Source organism: Podarcis gaigeae (assembly GCF_964106915.1).
Source record: "Podarcis gaigeae genome assembly, chromosome: 13".
Taxonomy (NCBI): Eukaryota; Metazoa; Chordata; class Lepidosauria; order Squamata; family Lacertidae; genus Podarcis; species Podarcis gaigeae.
The window spans coordinates 37,900,462-37,916,565 of record NC_139689.1 but is presented as its reverse complement, the minus strand read 5'-3'; the positions used below and the strand labels follow the sequence as shown (position 1 = coordinate 37,916,565).

The 16,104-nt window shown below is 46.8% G+C and overlaps 1 protein-coding gene across 5 annotated transcripts in view; it reads left to right on the top strand.

Annotated features, from left to right (window-relative positions):
• Window positions 1-15,212, top strand: part of RCN3 (reticulocalbin 3) — a 28,026-nt gene extending 12,814 nt beyond the window's left edge. For 3 of the 5 annotated variants that reach the window (XM_083709695.1, XM_083709699.1, XM_083709698.1), the window contains exons 2-7: window positions 1,872-2,113; window positions 6,578-6,771; window positions 8,511-8,683; window positions 9,751-9,811; window positions 10,849-11,048; window positions 14,214-15,212. In XM_083709695.1, the coding sequence (XP_083565821.1) occupies window positions 1,872-2,113; window positions 6,578-6,771; window positions 8,511-8,683; window positions 9,751-9,811; window positions 10,849-11,048; window positions 14,214-14,321 (978 nt within the window). In that variant the 3' untranslated portion in view covers window positions 14,322-15,212. The remainder of the gene's footprint in view (window positions 1-1,871; window positions 2,114-6,577; window positions 6,772-8,510; window positions 8,684-9,750; window positions 9,812-10,848; window positions 11,049-14,213) is intronic. The other 2 variants (XM_083709696.1, XM_083709697.1) reach the window with 1 other exon arrangement.
• The last annotated feature ends 892 nt before the right edge of the window (window positions 15,213-16,104 follow it).

Sequence of the window (16,104 nt, the reverse complement as noted above, 5' to 3'; positions counted from 1 at the left end):
AGCAAATGTTGAGAATCATAGAATTGGAGAGCTGGAGGAAACCCTGAGGAACATCTTAGTTCAATGTCCTGCAGGAATATGCAGCTGTCCCATGTGGGGATCGAACCTGCAACCTTGACGTTATTAGCACCACGCTCCAATCAACTGAGCTAAGTCAGACAATTTTGAAATGTAGGCAGTGGGACTTCCTGGCATGTGAGGAAGTGGAATAGCATTCTTTCTCCACCGTCAGTTATACTGCATTTTACAGAGTATAAGAGGACAGGTCCCTGCCCACAGGAGCTTACAAGCCAAAATTGACACAGGGCAGAAAAGGAGGGAAAACGAGCAACGAGTTAAACACACGATGAACAGGTCTTTACATTGTCGTCCATAAATCTTTCCCTGGCTTTCATGGCCTTCATCACAAAAACCGCTACCACATGGGTAATGCGTGGGTTTGCATCAACTAACAAAAATTTTACTCTATCTTTTCTATTTTGTGGGAAGAAGGTTTTGTTGGCATAGTATGTAATGAATTTTAATATTTTTAACTATTGTAGTGTTGATTTTTGTGCACAGGCATGGTCCTCACAATAAACGGATTTGTTGTTGACACAGGGCAGATGACGGAGAAAGGGGTAAACAGGGAAGCGATATATAGGTTGCTTCAGTTGCACGTGCTTAGACTTAGTTATGGGCTGAGTTGCAGCAGGGCATGGGAACCAGGGGTGTGCGCCAAAGGCTTTGTGGGGGGGAGTGGATTTTGAGAGGGCGTTTGAATGAAATGAGAGCGGTGGCTCCAGGACAGGTGTACTCAAAGGCAGTTCAACGTATCTGGGGCAGCGAAGGAGGAAGGACAGAGCCTTTTGAGGGAGCAGAGGACCTTTGTTGGAGGGGGGGTGAAGCTAAGGAGCAAGGATATCTCAGGCAGGATTGTATCAGGGTGTAAATGTCAATGAAAGTAGTGGGGAGACTCTGGGAACAAGGATTCAAGTATTGCGGGACTGATGTGTGTGTGTGTGTGTGTGTAAATAAGAGGATAAACAGGGAGGCAGGCTTTCATCTTTTTTAGGTTGTACAGTGGTACCTCAGGTTAAGTATTTAGTTCGTTCCGGAGGTCTGTTCTTAACTTGAAGCACCACTTTAGCTAATGGGGCCTCCCGCTGCTGCTGCGCCGCCGGAGCACGATTTCTGTTCTCATCCTGAAGCAAAGTTCTTAACCTGAGGTACTATTTCTGGGTTAGCGGAGTCTGTAACCTGAAGTGTATGTAACCCAAGGTACCACTGTATTTGAATATTTCCAGGCTGTGGTTTCATATGAAAATATTGCTGGATAGCTCTGTTTGTTAGAGTGTGGTGCTGAAGCCAAGGTCGCAGGTTTGATTTCCATATGGGACAACCTGCATTGCAAGTGGGGGGCATGTTGGACTAAGAAGATCCTCAGGGTCCCTTTCCAACTTTGATTCTATGAAATATCACAAGGCAGTATACCAACCAAAAAATACAGTATTGCAGTGAAAATAAAGAAACACATCAGTAAAAGCTGGATGTGAAAGAATCTCAGATTTGAAAGTCCAGAGTAGCACAGTTTTTAGAAGGCACCTGAAAATGAGCAGAGGCCCTCCTGCCAAACTTCTATTGGCAAGGAGTTCCACAGGACAGGGCTTGCTAAAGGCTTGGCGCTTGGTAAAGGCTAGTGAAACCGGGAGGGGGGGCACATGGGATCCCAAAAGCCAACAGATGGCGGCTAATATTCCCTTGTCACCTTCCTGTCTTGGAAGCGGTGTGGAATGTAGACCCATTTGGAGCACAGCGGGCTGGCTCATGATTTATATATATGCACCCTGTGTGTTTTCTTTCCTTGCTGACCTTTCTTCCTTGTTCCCAAGTTGTGTACAATGGCTTGGCCGAAGATGCTGTTTTCCTCCTGCCTGTTGACTGTGTGCCTCACGTGGGCCTTGGCCAAGCCTCCCCCGGACAAAAAGGACCGTGTCCACCATAACCAAGACTTGAGCGACCACCCTCACGATGACAACCAGGATTTCCAGTATGATCACGAAGCCTTTCTGGGCAAGGAAGATGCCAAAACGTTTGACCAGTTGACTCCTGAAGAGAGCAAGCAACGGCTTGGGTAATTGGAACTGGCTGTTGGGTGAAGAATTTTGCATCTTGAGGAGCTGAGGGAGGAGAAGCAAGCTTCTAGTCCCCTAGATGTTTGTGGTTGATGGCATCTCATGGGTTAAGTGGGGGGGACACACGTGAGTAGCATTCCCCATGTTCTGTGGGTAAGGCTTTAGTGCCTTGCATAGTACATTGCCCATCTTCACAAGCTAGTGAAACTAGAATAAATTTTGCACAGTGAGCAACCTTAACTGGGATGCGGGTGGCGCTGTGGGTTAAACTACTGAGCCTCTTGGGCTTGCTGATCAGAAGGTCAGTGGTTTGAATCCCCACGACGGGGTGAGCTCCCGTTGTTCAGTCCCAGCTCCTGCCAACCTAGCAGTTCGAAAGCACGTCAAAGTGCAAGTAGATAAATAGGCACCGCTCTGGCGGGAAGGTAAACGGCGTTTCCGTGTGCTGCTCTGGTTCACCAGAAGCGGCTTAGTCATGCTGGCCACATGACCCAGAAGCTGTCTGCGGACAAACGGCGGCTCCTTCGGCCAATAAAGCGAGATGAGCGCCACAAGTCGGTCACGACTGGACCTAATGGTCAGGGGTCCCTTTACCTTTAAGCAACCTTAACTAGCATTGATTTAGGTCAGCTTTCCACAACCTGGTACTCCAACTCCCATCAGCCCCAGCCAAAGGTCAGGAATGATGGGAGTTATAGTCCAAAACATATCGGTTGGGGAAGGCTGATTTAGACAGGCTGCATAATCCAAGTGTTCTTGATACAGAATGTGGGTCATCCCAATGCCATTCACAGGCAGTTTTGGAGCACCTGAGTATTGCCACTTGCCTGCCACTAGGGCTTCCAGCGCATTGTTGATATGGCGGATAACCTTTGACCCTTTCCAGATGTTGAACTCCAGCACGGCCCGTGGTCAGGGCTGAGGGGAGTTACAGTCCAGCAACATCTCAAAGGCCGCAGGTTCTCCACTCCTGCTTAATAGCATAACACAAAGACCCCATTACAATTAGACAAGACATTATGCAAAACGCAGCAATCTGACAAGTGTGCAGTGCCTTAAATTTCATCGCGTTGACCAGAGACAGCACTTGGCTTTCACCATGTTACTCTCTTTTATTATTGACCAAACACACACGAAAGTGTGCTGCAGAAGTCCTGTCACACATTCCTCAAATGCGTAAATGGGCATAAAGTGTTCAGGGGTGGGAACACATGGTCCTACCTGCTCCGTGTTAAGAGGGAAGGTCTAAATGGGTATCTCAGTGTCTTCTGCTCAACATGCTTAGAAGCCCCTTTAGACCATGGGTAGGCAAACTATGGCCCGGGGGCCAAATCTGGCCCAATCACCTTCTGAATCCGGCCCATTGATAGTGCAGGAATCAGCGTGTTTTTACATGAGTAGAATGCATTCTTTTATTTAAAATACACCTCTGGGTTATTTGTGGGGCCTGCCTGGTGTTTTTACATGAGTAGAATGTGTGCTTTTATTTAAAATGCACCACTGGGTTATATGTGGGGTATAGGAATTGGTTTGGGTTTTTTTTTTCAAAATATAGTCTGGCCCCCCACAAGGTCTGAAGGACAGTGGACCAGCCCTGTGCTGAAAAAGTTTGCTGACCCCTGCTTTAGACCTTCCTGATCAATGGAGGAAAGTTTGGGGTGTGGGCAGTCTGTGTCCCTGATGTCCAGGGTGGAATAGGGCGTGCACACCTGCTTGTCCCCCCCCCCCATTTCATTCCCACATGCTTTCCTTTGGATGCACAAAGAGGGATTTTGTGTTCCCACTAAGCCAGTCTTTGGTGTTCTTCCAGAGAGGCCCAAAACTTAATTTTAGAGATGAGACCTCCCAACCATTTCAAACTAGTTTCCTTAAGGCATCAGGTTTTCTGCCCAGCAGAGCAGAAAACTGACTGGGCAGTGAGGCATTCTGCCTGGAAGGGGGAGAGCCAGTGTGGCATAGTGAAGAGAGCTGTAGCTTTCAAACGTCCTGCCTCAAGCCAGGCCTTTCCTGTGCTAAAGCACGCCCAACATGTCTGCCACAGGAACTGCTGTGAATTCTAGAAGTTTCCAGGGTATATTATAGGCCATATATTTGGTTCGTACAGGGACCTGGTCTGGCTTTTTGAGCCTCATCACTTGCCCTGTGTGAATTAAGAGGATGTTCTGTGAACTACCTCCATGCTTGTGTGTGTGTGTGTGTGTGTGTGTGTGTGCGCAAGGTAAGGTTGGTAACCGTGGATACACTAGTTTCCAAGGAAGCATGTTCACCATTACTGGCTTTTAAAACTGAGGAACCCCTGCTAAAATTCCAGTTTACCTCAGGACTTTCTGAAACCCTTAGGATCTCTTGGTCTGGGAAGACTTGAGTCCAGATTACCATTGATTATGGGTTCCAGTTATAGGCTCCTTTGAAGGAAGGTGCAAAGTATAAATTAATTAATGATGATGATATTAAATAAATAAATGCCCTCGGATCCAATGTGGTGGTGTGGTTAGGGTGTTAAGTTATAACTGAGGACACCCCTCAGTTATGATGCTTCTTGGCTGTCCTTGAACCAGTCACTTCCTCTCAACCTAATGTACCCCAGAGGATTGAGGTGACTTTAAAAAAAAAAAAATGAGAGGGGAGAATGATGTCCCTTGCCTTGAGCTCCTTGGAAGGAGCGTGGGCTGTAAGTGTAATAAAAAAATTTCCTCGGGTTGAAGTCTACTTCGTGCCTCTTGAATATGAAGCGCCCTGGGTGGCCTTGGACAAGTAACTCTCACAGGTTGGTTGCAAAGATAATGAGGGATTTAATTCCCATTAGTGCTAACCTGCAAGCAGATGCCCCTTATACCTCCACCTCTGATGAGGATACCGTGTGTCTTAAGGAGTGGATATCTTAAGGAATGGAGAAACTGGACGGGGTGGGGGGGAGTTTTTCTCCCTCTGTTATAATACAGTGGTACCTCGGGTTAAGTACTTAATTCTTTCCAGAGGTCCGTTCTTAACCTGAAACTGTTCTTAACCTAAAGCACCACTTTAGCTAATGGGGCCTCCTGCTGCTGCCGTGCCTCTGGAGCGCGATTTCTGTTCTCATCCTGAAGCAAAGTTCTTAACCTGAAGCACTATTTCTGGGTTAGCGGAGTCTGTAACCTGAAGCGTATGTAACCTGAAGCGTATGTAACCCGAGGTACCACTGTACTAGAGCCAGGGACCATCTAATGAAGTTGAATGTAGCAAGATTGGGGACAGACAAAAAGAGGTACTTTTCCACACAGTGCTTAGCTAAACTGTGGAGTTCACTGCCAGGAAATGTACTAGCTCCTGCCTCTCTGAGCTGAAGTTTGCTGCCACCAGCTCTTCTCCTCCCTCTGACTTTGATGCAAGGACCATTCTCAAGGCCTACAAGTGATGAATATGAGTTATTGAGGTGAGGGAGCATCAAACACATACCTGCCCGCCCTTAGAGAACAGGGTGCTTGCTTTCATCCATTCTCCTTAGACCCAAAGAGATATAGCATAGGACCAAAGAGATGCTGGAACAGTAGAGAGAGGGGGGAAAGGGTTGCAGTCAGTCAAGATCTTCTCACAGAAGACCCACTGAAGTTAAAGCATTGAAGTTTTTCATGCCCATTCACTTAAATAAATAAATAAATAAATAAATTGTGAGGTCATAAACATAAGCACTCACAGTAAGATGATAGAATCCAACTCATATAAGAGTCTGTCGTCTATCATCTATCTATCTATCATCTATCTATCTATCTATCTATCTATCATCTATCTATATCACATTCCCATCACTGTGAGAATATCTTTTACTTTGTGTATTGGGAACGTGGCAGAAGCTACATGGTCTGTCTGCCTCTAGAAAATGGAAGCTGAGTGAATGCAGATCTTTAAAGGCTGGGGGTAATGCCAGATGCAGGTGGCACTGTGGTCTAAACCATTGAACCTCTTGGGCTTGCCGATCAGAAGGTTGGCGGTTCGAATCCCTGTGACAGGTTAGCTCCCGTTGCTCTGTCCCAGCTCCTGCCAACCTAGCAGTTCAAAAGCATGCCAGTGCAAGTAGATAAATAGGTACCACTGTGGCGGGAAGGTAAACAGCATTTCCATGCGCTTTGGTTTCTGTCACGGTATTCCGTTGTGCCAGAAGCGGTTTGGTCATACTGGCCACATGACCCAGAAAGCTGTCTGTGGACAAACGCTGGCTCGCTTGGGCTGAAAGCGAGATGAGCGCCGCGACCCCATAGTTGCCTTTGACTGGACTTAGCCATCCAGGGGTCCTCTGAATACTAGCTATTGGGACTCACAAATAGGGACAGGTCCGTTGTGTTCAGTTCCTGTTTTGGAACTTCTCAAAGGCATCTGGGTGACCAACTGAGAGAACAGGAAGCTGGACTAGATTAGTTGGGCCTTTGGAGTGATCTAGCAAGTCCTTTCTCATATTTGTATTATGGACATAAACCTTCCCTCTGCAGAAAGATCGTGGATCGAATCGACCGGGATGGGGACGGTTTTGTGACTCAGCCTGAGCTGAAGGAATGGATCAAGCACACTCAAAACCGCTACATCTACGAGAACGTGAACAAGAACTGGAAGGACTATGACAAGAATAGTGATGGCCACATCACCTGGACTGAGTTCAAGAACGCCACTTATGGCTTCTATGAAGGTGTGGGCAGAGGAAGTCTTGTGTGTACGCACAGAAGAGTGGGAAGGGGGTGTAGCGGATGTAGGCCACCTGGGAGATTTCAGCAGGTTCTAGTTCAACTCTGGAATCAGGTGGAAGAGCTATTTAGCAGGAGGGAATGGCTGACATTGCAGCATATATAAAAAGCATCTTGTGTCCGAGTAGTGTTGTGGAGTAGCCTGAGACCCCAGGCCAAAATACGTCTACATTATTTAAGGAACTGGAGTGAATGGTAAAATGCTGGTTCATGCATTCCCCCGTAACATCATCCTAGAACATTGGAAGAGGGGAATGCACCCACCCCCCACCAAAATTGTGGAGGATATTTGAAGAAAGTTCCTCTTTCTAAGAGGGCAAGCTGAAAAAAGGGAAAATCTCAGAAATCCTCTCTGGTGTTGGGGGAAGGCCTTTTAGATTCCTGAGGGATTTTAGCTTGGCTCTGTCTTAAATGTCCAGTTAGCTGGGGATAACAGGCTCCAAATGCTCTCTTATCTGTTTACGCCAATAAGATTCCAGCGAAATTGGCTGATGGGCACAAGGACAAGTGCTCAAGCTAATCTGCTTGCTCTCCATCACTTGTTGCTAGCAACCTAGTTGTAGTTGGCCAGGGCTCCCAGGGCTGGCCTGCTGCCTTGGGAGGGAGGGAGGGCAAAACATTGGCCTCTCTCTGCTTCTGGCAGTTTTGTGACCTAGTGCCAGCTCTGAGGAAGCAAGCTGGCTGGGTGTGAGAAGCCAGTTTCATCTCCCAGAAATGCACAGAGGACTCACTGGCTGACGGCTGGTTGGGAGATGGCTACATTGGCCCCATTAACCATCAGCATTATTAAAAAAACCAGATTTGACAGCACAGTCATATCATTGGTGCTGCCCAGCTATTTGGGGGGGGGGGACCTTTGCTGAACCAATGAAAAGGTTGGTGTCAGGCAGGCCTTCCTAGAGAGAGCATTCCATTAAACAAGGGGCTACCACAGAGAAGGCTTGTTCTGTTGTTGTCACCCTCTGGGCCACCGTTGAGAATGGCCTCGGATGATGATCTTGGGTTTGTCGGAACACGCCAGGGGGTCACATGCAGCCCCCAGGATGAGACAAACCTCTTCGGTGTCTTCCTGATGAAGCACAACCCCGGGACACTTATAAATCATCAGTCCTGGTGCACACCAGCGACACATATCTTGAAGACTATGTGCACACTCTTATCAGCAGAGTTTAGCAGAGTTTTGGTGTGTGCATTCTAAGTATTTATTAAGCAGTATATACAGCACAAAGCAATCATGGCATCTCTCCTCTTCTCCAAGAGAGAGAGAAAGTAAGTAAGTAAGTAAGTACAAAAGTACAGTAGAATGAAAGAGATAAGACGAGTTTCCATTCTCACACTTCCCAAGCCTAGAAAGTAAACACAGACATGTGATATCGCAATCACACATCCAGCAACGGAGGAGTGAAATGCTAAGAGTGTCCTGGCAGGTTCATATGGGGAAAGCGGAACATCTGCAGCAAGGACTGTCACCTAGTCGTGTAAAATCCCACTGTGATTTAGAACCCTGGAAAGCCAGGGTTCTAGATCGTGCAGGGAGCAGAAATAGCTCCCTGCTGCAGGTGCTATACTCCCAACGGTGGGAGAACCAGTGATGCAAGCCCTTGCTCTCGACCCCCCACAGTGGGAATGCCTGTGCATGGCACCCTTGGGCTTCACGTGTACTTCTTGTCTTGGATGCTGTTAGGAGAGGAGTTTGGCGATCTGGAAGACAAGCACTCCTACCGGAAGATGCTGGCCCGGGATGAGCGGCGGTTCAAGGCAGCTGACAAGGATGGGGACATGACCGCGACGAGGGAAGAGTTCACAGCCTTCCTCCACCCCGAAGCATTCGACTACATGAAGGACATTGTGGTGACGGTGAGTCTAGAGAACTCTTGGTGGGAGGAGAAGGCTCTGGTAGACTAGGGTTGCACACACACTATGCCTTTATAAAGCACATTCAAAATGCATTTCTCCCCTCAAAGAATTCTGGACATTGTAGTTTAACCCGCACAGAGTTACAATTCACATAAACCGTTAACAAACTACAGGGCCCTGAACATAGCTGTCAACTTGAAAATAAGGGATCAGCAGCCTCACCTGTCCCGAGGACAGTCTATGGGATATCTCACAATCTGGGATAGCAGCGGGAAACGGCGCTGGAATAAGGGAATTTCCTGGGGGGAAAAGGGAAGGTTGACAGCTATGGCCCTGAATTGACTCTTCCCTTGTGGCTTTCAGAGGAATCAGCCAGCTGGCAGGTTCCTGCTAGGGGGGTCTACCAGACTTATCGCTGCCATGCCAAGAACACCTCATGCGTCCCAGTCGACCAGGGACTACTGCCCCGGGCCTCAGACAAGCTCTGCACAGGCCTAGATGGCAGCCATTTTGTATCGCTCTTTGTCTCCCTGCATCCTGTCCAAACCTCTTTTTTCCTCTCCACAACTGGCCGTGACTTCTTGTGAGGGTGGAGCTACCCCACCACTACCACAACGTCCTTCTAGGTGAGCTGTTAAAGCAGGTGGAAAGCAGCTGTGGCTCAGAGGCAGAGCACTTTGGCAGAAGGTCCCAAGTCCAATCTCTCTGCCATCTCGAGGCAAGGCTGGGAAAGAACCCCGCCTGAGACCCTGCCAGTCAGAGCAAGCAATACTGAACTGGATGGAGCAAGTGACGAGAATAGTCTCTATTCTGCATAGCAAGAAACCATTTAGTCCTCCCCAACTCCACCCCATTCACTTTTCAGGACCTTCCCACGTTGCTGCGGACGTCCCGTATCAAATACCAGCAATGAATACAAATCACCTCTTGCAACGGATGCCGTTATTTCTTGAGTTTGGCAGGGCTCTGCTGTCCTCCATGCACAGGTCTGTGTGGGGAGGAAGATGTATCTCCTTTTATAATGATCAACCACACTGGTGTAAGCTGCTTTCCTTTCCCCCCTGCAGGAAACCATTGAGGACATTGACAAAAACGGGGATGGCTTTGTCGAAGTAGAAGAATATCTTGGTAAGGTGGAATGAAGGGCTGTGAATGCACAGAATTTGTTTCTTTGACACCTGCCTAATTTGGCTCCTAGGAAAGTGCCCTGGTCGTAGGACAGAGCATAATAATTGTTATTTAGGACATAGGAAGATAGATATTTATTTTTTTAAGAAATAATAATAAAATGAAGAAGGGTGCTGCCAGACTGTCAGTATTCTGCAGGAGGCAATCAACAACTACAGAAACTTTGCAGTTTGAAGCGACAAGGAAATGGCATGGAAAAGTAGGGTGAAGAGATGATAAATGGGAATACATGTAAACACCCTACAAGCAAATTGAGAGGAATGCTTACTGTCATAGAACCACAACAAAATGTTCAGTAAAGACAGGGCATAGTCTAACCTCCACATAAGCATTGTGCAAGTAAATCAAGATGGTGAGTGTTGAATAGAATGCCACCTGGAGGAGCCTTTCAGTAAGAACGGCAATACAAAAAACCTCCAAAATCTGGTAGAACGGGTAACTTAGCTGATTTGCTAAGACGAATCGAGTCAGTCTTTCCAAATCATGCTGAGTGTAGCCGGTAGTTGTGAAAGGCTGTCCTCCATTTTCATATATGCTATTAAACAGTGTCATTGTTGTCCAAAGTCATCGTCCAGCCCTTTTGCTCTCTCATCTAAGTTGTTGGTTTCTCTGGGGCAGGTCTCTTATGGGGAGAGGGAAAAGGTTGTCTGCCCCCTGCCCCTTATTGAACAAGGACTTGGTTGACTTGAGAGAGAAGCAACTTGCTTTGGTCTTCCCAAATAATGGTGGCAACTGTCTTTTAGAAAAATAACACGTTTATTTATTTGATATCCCATTTTTCGTCCAAATATCTCAAAGTGGTATGCATTCCCTCCCCAATTTCATTCTCACAATAACCCTGTGAGGGTAGGATGAGAGATTGTGACCAGCCCAAAGTCACCCATTCTTGGCAGAGTTGGGATTTGAACTGTGGTCTTCCGCGTCCTAGTCTTAACACGCTAACCACTACAAGAAACTGTTTTCTGTCTTCTGACCAGGCGACATGTACAGTCCTGAAACAGGGGAGCCCGAACCTGACTGGGTGAAGACGGAGCGTCAACAGTTCTTGGATTTCCGGGACCTCAACAAAGATGGCAAAATGGATCGGGAGGAGATCGGGCACTGGATCTTGCCAACAGACTATGACCACGCCGAGGTGGAATCAAAGCACCTCCTTATCGAGTCGGACAAGGATAAGGTGAGGGTAGAACCAGGCACGGAAAGGAAACCAGAGGGGGAAAGCAATAGGATTGTTTTGCTTTTAGTAGACAAGGAAAAGAGAGAAAGATGGGTGAGTTACAGGCAGAGTTGGATGGGGTGAAGTATTAGAACAGGAGAGGTGAAGACCTATGTGCAGGTAACATGAGCTGAAGCTTTTTAATTCCTAGTACTGATAGGGTGACTTTCATTCTAAATCTCCTGCCCGGTAAGTGGAAATTTAGAATGGATGAATCTCACCAGAAGGGATGCTTAATCCTTTCCCCACCAGCTATTTCTCTGCTTCCAAATTGTGCTTGATTCCCATGGGGTTGTCCATATGCCTGCACCTTTATAACGCTACAAGGGAGCAAGCCCATTTGGCAGAGATGAGCAGAAGCAGAGAAATGGCAGGTAGGGAAAGGATTAAGCACCCCTCCCCTAGGCACTTTCCCCACTCGAAATTCCCTCCTCCCATAGTTGCCTTTCTTACATAAAAACAGAAGCGAGACTCTTGACAGCTGGAGCTGCCATCCCCATACTTTCTCATCCAAATGAAGGGAGAACCATTATTTTTTTTGGAGGGGGGTGCCTCACCATTCCTGACCCTGACCTAGCCAGAACTCCTGCTGCTGCTTGTCATAGCCATTCTGCCTCAAACCAGAGGCTATATTTCTCGGTTTGAGAAAGATGGAAATGGGTCTGCGGTTGCTAAGCAACCACAGAACATATTTCTTATCTCTGGAAAGTCAGAGCTAATGGGCTTGATCTGGGGAGAAAGCACACAGTCAGACTCTATCTATGGGTACAGGTTTGGCTCAGTTTTGACTAGCAAGGGAGAGCTTTCCTGTTTGAGTATCCTATTTTGGTAAGTGGCTCAAGGCTATAAACAAAGCCAGTTTCTGGAGCAGGAAATCTAGATCAACAATGTTCAGTCCTGCCTTTGATGGGTTTTTTCCCCCCAGTTCCCTAATGTCAGACAAGAAACGGATTTCATCCTAAGGAGGGAGATTTTCAATTTGCCCATCAAATGAGCTCATTAATATTTGGACTAACTATGCTTTGAAAATACCTTTTTGGTACCCTCTGCTGAAAGCCTCTGCACTTCTGCCCAAGGGAGAGTAGAACACAGGATCTCAAATAGTTCTCTTGATGGGGAGCAAACTATTCTGCTGGGCTTAAAATGCAATACAAATTTTATCAGGCTGTCACAGACCTGGTAAAAACAAGTGATAACCATACAGGGTTTTTTTAAACTCTGCACATAGTTAAAAATATATGGTACTTATATGAACTAAGGACAGAAGCAAGTTAAGGTACAATTAAAATACCGAATTCCCTTTATGGGGTAAACTTTGCTGCAGAAAGAAGAAATCTAGCAATGTTGTTCATGCCAGACAAATATATAGGCCAAATACCATTCAAAAGTCCTTCCTGGCTATTTTAATAGGACAGGAATAAACAACCTATTTCATTATCTTTGTAAAAGTTGCATACAAAAGGAGCATGTGTTAATACCCCAAAACATGTATTCGTACCCCAAAACAGTAATCTAGAACAGCAGAAGGCAGGCAATTAAATCTAGCCCTAAATTTGTAAGGAGTTAAATCGGAACATTGAGGATTTAGGAGGAAGCATAATCTGCCTGCCTTCCATTATAGTGGACATTTTGTCCAAGGCTGTGGCAAGCTGCCCAAGTTCCTCTCCCAAGTTGTCCATTCTATAAAGAGGCAGAGGGAAGCTTACAAGTAACCGAATTAGCAACCCTTAGATCACCCTCCACAATTCTCTTCCTCAAAGAAAAATACATGCCTACACAGGTGTACGTCCCATGGAGTTCAGTGCAGTGTATAACCAGGTAGGTTGGTAAAGGATTGCAGCCCTGCTAGATTGGACCAAAGGCTCCTGTTCACACACTGGCCAGCCATATGCCCATGGGAAGTCTCCCAATCAGGGCATGAGTGAATAGTGCTCTCTTGTCCTTGATCCCAACAACTGGTATTTGAAACACGCTGCCTCTAATATAGCCATCAGGACTTGTGGGCATTGTTAGGTAGAATTCACAGAGGGTAAGGCTAGCCCCCTTTTTACAGCTGCCCAAGTTGGTGGCCATCTCTGCATATTGTAGTGAAATTCCAGAGTTTATCTAAGGACCTAAAACAGCAATCCCACACACCAGGGATGGGGAATCTGTGGCCCTGCAAATGCTGATTACTCCATTCCTATTGGCAAAACCTATTTGGTGTTTCGCAACTTTCCGACTAGTTGCAGTACCTTAGCCAGACCTAGCAGAGTACACGCAGAATCCACGGAAGCAATTGGCGATTTGGCTGCAGACAGGATAGACGAAGCAGGAACCAGGAACTTGTAGTTAGGTGTTTATTATATACAGTGGACTATTTACAAGAACAGAAGACGGATCTTTAGCTAGCTCTCTCATACACGACTCACAACTCCCACACTGAAGTACAAAACTCTGAACACTGAACTAACATTCCAGTTAGTGGGCCATTAATTATCACTCCTTTGAGAGAGCTTGACCAGTCAGGGAGCTGTCTCCATGCCTTTGTTATCACCAACAGACTTACTCCTTCATGCGACCTTTTGGCTGTCTGCCAAACCTTAATTGACACTGTATGAGTAGCTGCATGTTTTCAGATTCCCAACAATTCCATCGTCCCTGACTGCTGGCTGGGGCCAATGAGAGTTGTAGTCTAGCAACACCTGGAGGGCTGCAGGTTCCCCATCCCTGCTGGACACACACAACCTAGGAACAAATCCTACACACATAGGATTGCACACATTCTCAAAGCACGCACATAGGATTGCAGTAAGTCTTAAAATGAGGGAAGAATAGGTTTTATAGAAGGTTCTTTCTGTATTTCCTGGTTGTTGAATGGTGTGTGTGACATAGCTAGGGACTATTAAGTGTGATGGTGACATTCCTGTTTTCTCTCATCTTCCTTCAAATCTTGAACAGGTAACTCAAATGATTCCAGTAATCGAGGCTATTGACTAACATAATTGACTAACAAGGCAAATGCAATTTAGGGGTGGGGAGTTCAGAATAAAATTATCAGGGGTGTTAATTGGGTTGTAATTCTGTCCTTCTCTGCTTGCCTCCCTTTTCTCTCTCTCTCCTCCTCCCTTTCCTTCCCCATCGCAGGATGACAAAATAACCAAGGAAGAGATTTTGGACAATTGGAACATGTTTGTGGGGAGCCAGGCCACCAACTACGGCGAAGACTTGACAAAGGATCATGACGAGCTGTGATCCGAGCGGGAGGGGAACATACATTAGGGCACCCTTCTGCAACTGAGGGCCAATGGGTGGGGTGGGGGACAAAGCACACTCCAGAAGGAAATTTTGTTCTTATTTATTGGTATGAGGGCCTGCTTAAGCTTTCTGAGAAACCTAGTGGTGGCTGGCATACCTGGGTGGGTTTTCTTTTACACTCCATTCCTGCTCGCCTGCACACTCCCACCTCGACAAAGCACTGTGAAGCTTGCTACATTACAAAATTGTGTCTTACACTCCAAAGGACGAACAGAAGGCGGCAGCTTAAACATTATGCTCAACCCACCTCCCCCCTGGCTATTGTGGCATTCAATCTATTCTGCAAGGGCTAATGTTGTGTTCAGTGTTTGCGGATCTCAAGGGACCCACTGACCCTCAGATAGGCTCCTGCGCCTGCTTCTCTAAGGGGCAAAATTCTAACACACACAAACACAGTGCTTCCCACAAACTCGTTTTACCTTTCTAACACTCACCTGGGACCCTCTTGAGGGCGCAGATGCCCTGAAGAGGGTCAACCGAGAGCAGAAAACCAACAGCTGGTAGTGCATACTAAATCACCTCCCACAAGCTACTTTCCGTTGATGTAAAACCAGTCGCGGGCGTGTTGCCTGCAGCTGCGTTGCAATGTCTAGTTCGCCCTGTGACTTGGATTAAGCACTGCTCTCTTGAGGTTCTGTGGTTCCTCTCTGTTTCCCCTTCCTCTCTAGGATGGCAAACTTTCGCGGGAGGAGTTTGTGGAGTTCCTTCGGCAAAGTATCGCCAGTGCCAAAGACTATGAAGAAGCAGTCAAGACGCTGAAGGGCCACCAAGAGCTGTGACCTCATGACTGTAACACTCTGGATTATTAATAAAACTATTCCCCACCCACTCCTTGATTTTTATGTGGTATGGAAAGACTTAATGTGGAGGGCCAAAGGGAGAATAAGGCTGCGTAGGAGTTTGGAGAGAGTTTGGATTTGATATCCCGCTTTATCACTACCCGACGGAGTCTCAAAGCGGCTAACAATCTCCTTTCCATTCCTCCCTCACAACAAACACTGTGAGGTGAGTGGGGCTGAGAGACTTCAAAGAAGTGTAAGTAGCCCATGGTCACCCAGCAGCTGCATGTGGAGGAGCAGGGAAGCGAACCCAGTTCACCAGATTACGAATCTACCGCTCTTAACCACTACACCACTGGAGCTCTTCCCCACCCCCACCCCCCTAGAAGTGTTTGTTTCAAAAAGGACACACTTCCTAATCCTCATCCTAGTTTGAGATGGAGGTGGAGCTGTTCACCACAGCTCTGAAATTTTACAAAGGCAACAGCCCACAACCCTTACTTGGGCAATATATAGCAAATTGTGCTGTGTTCTATACAAAAATCACAACATGAGGAAAACCGTGAAGCCAGCCAATGCTTCTCTCTATTCCTGTTGCCGGCTCATCTTTCCCCTGCCTCTTGCAGGGGTAAGCAAATCACAAGCAGGTGTCAGCAAAAATCATATTGCGGGGAAAAAACATGAAGGCAGCCAATGCCTCTACGTAGCTCCACCCTTATTTCAGGCATTGTGATATATCAGTATACTGTGATGTTTAACTGGTGATATAGCATGATGTAGAAAACCAGATATCACTCAGCCCTACTTGGGAGTAAGTCTTCTTGAACTCCAGGGGGTCTACTTCCAAGTAGACCTGTATAAGACTGCAAGTAGACTGTATAAGTCTCCTTGTCCTTGCATTAAGAACTTCATTTATTCTGGCTTTTATTACCAGCACTGGT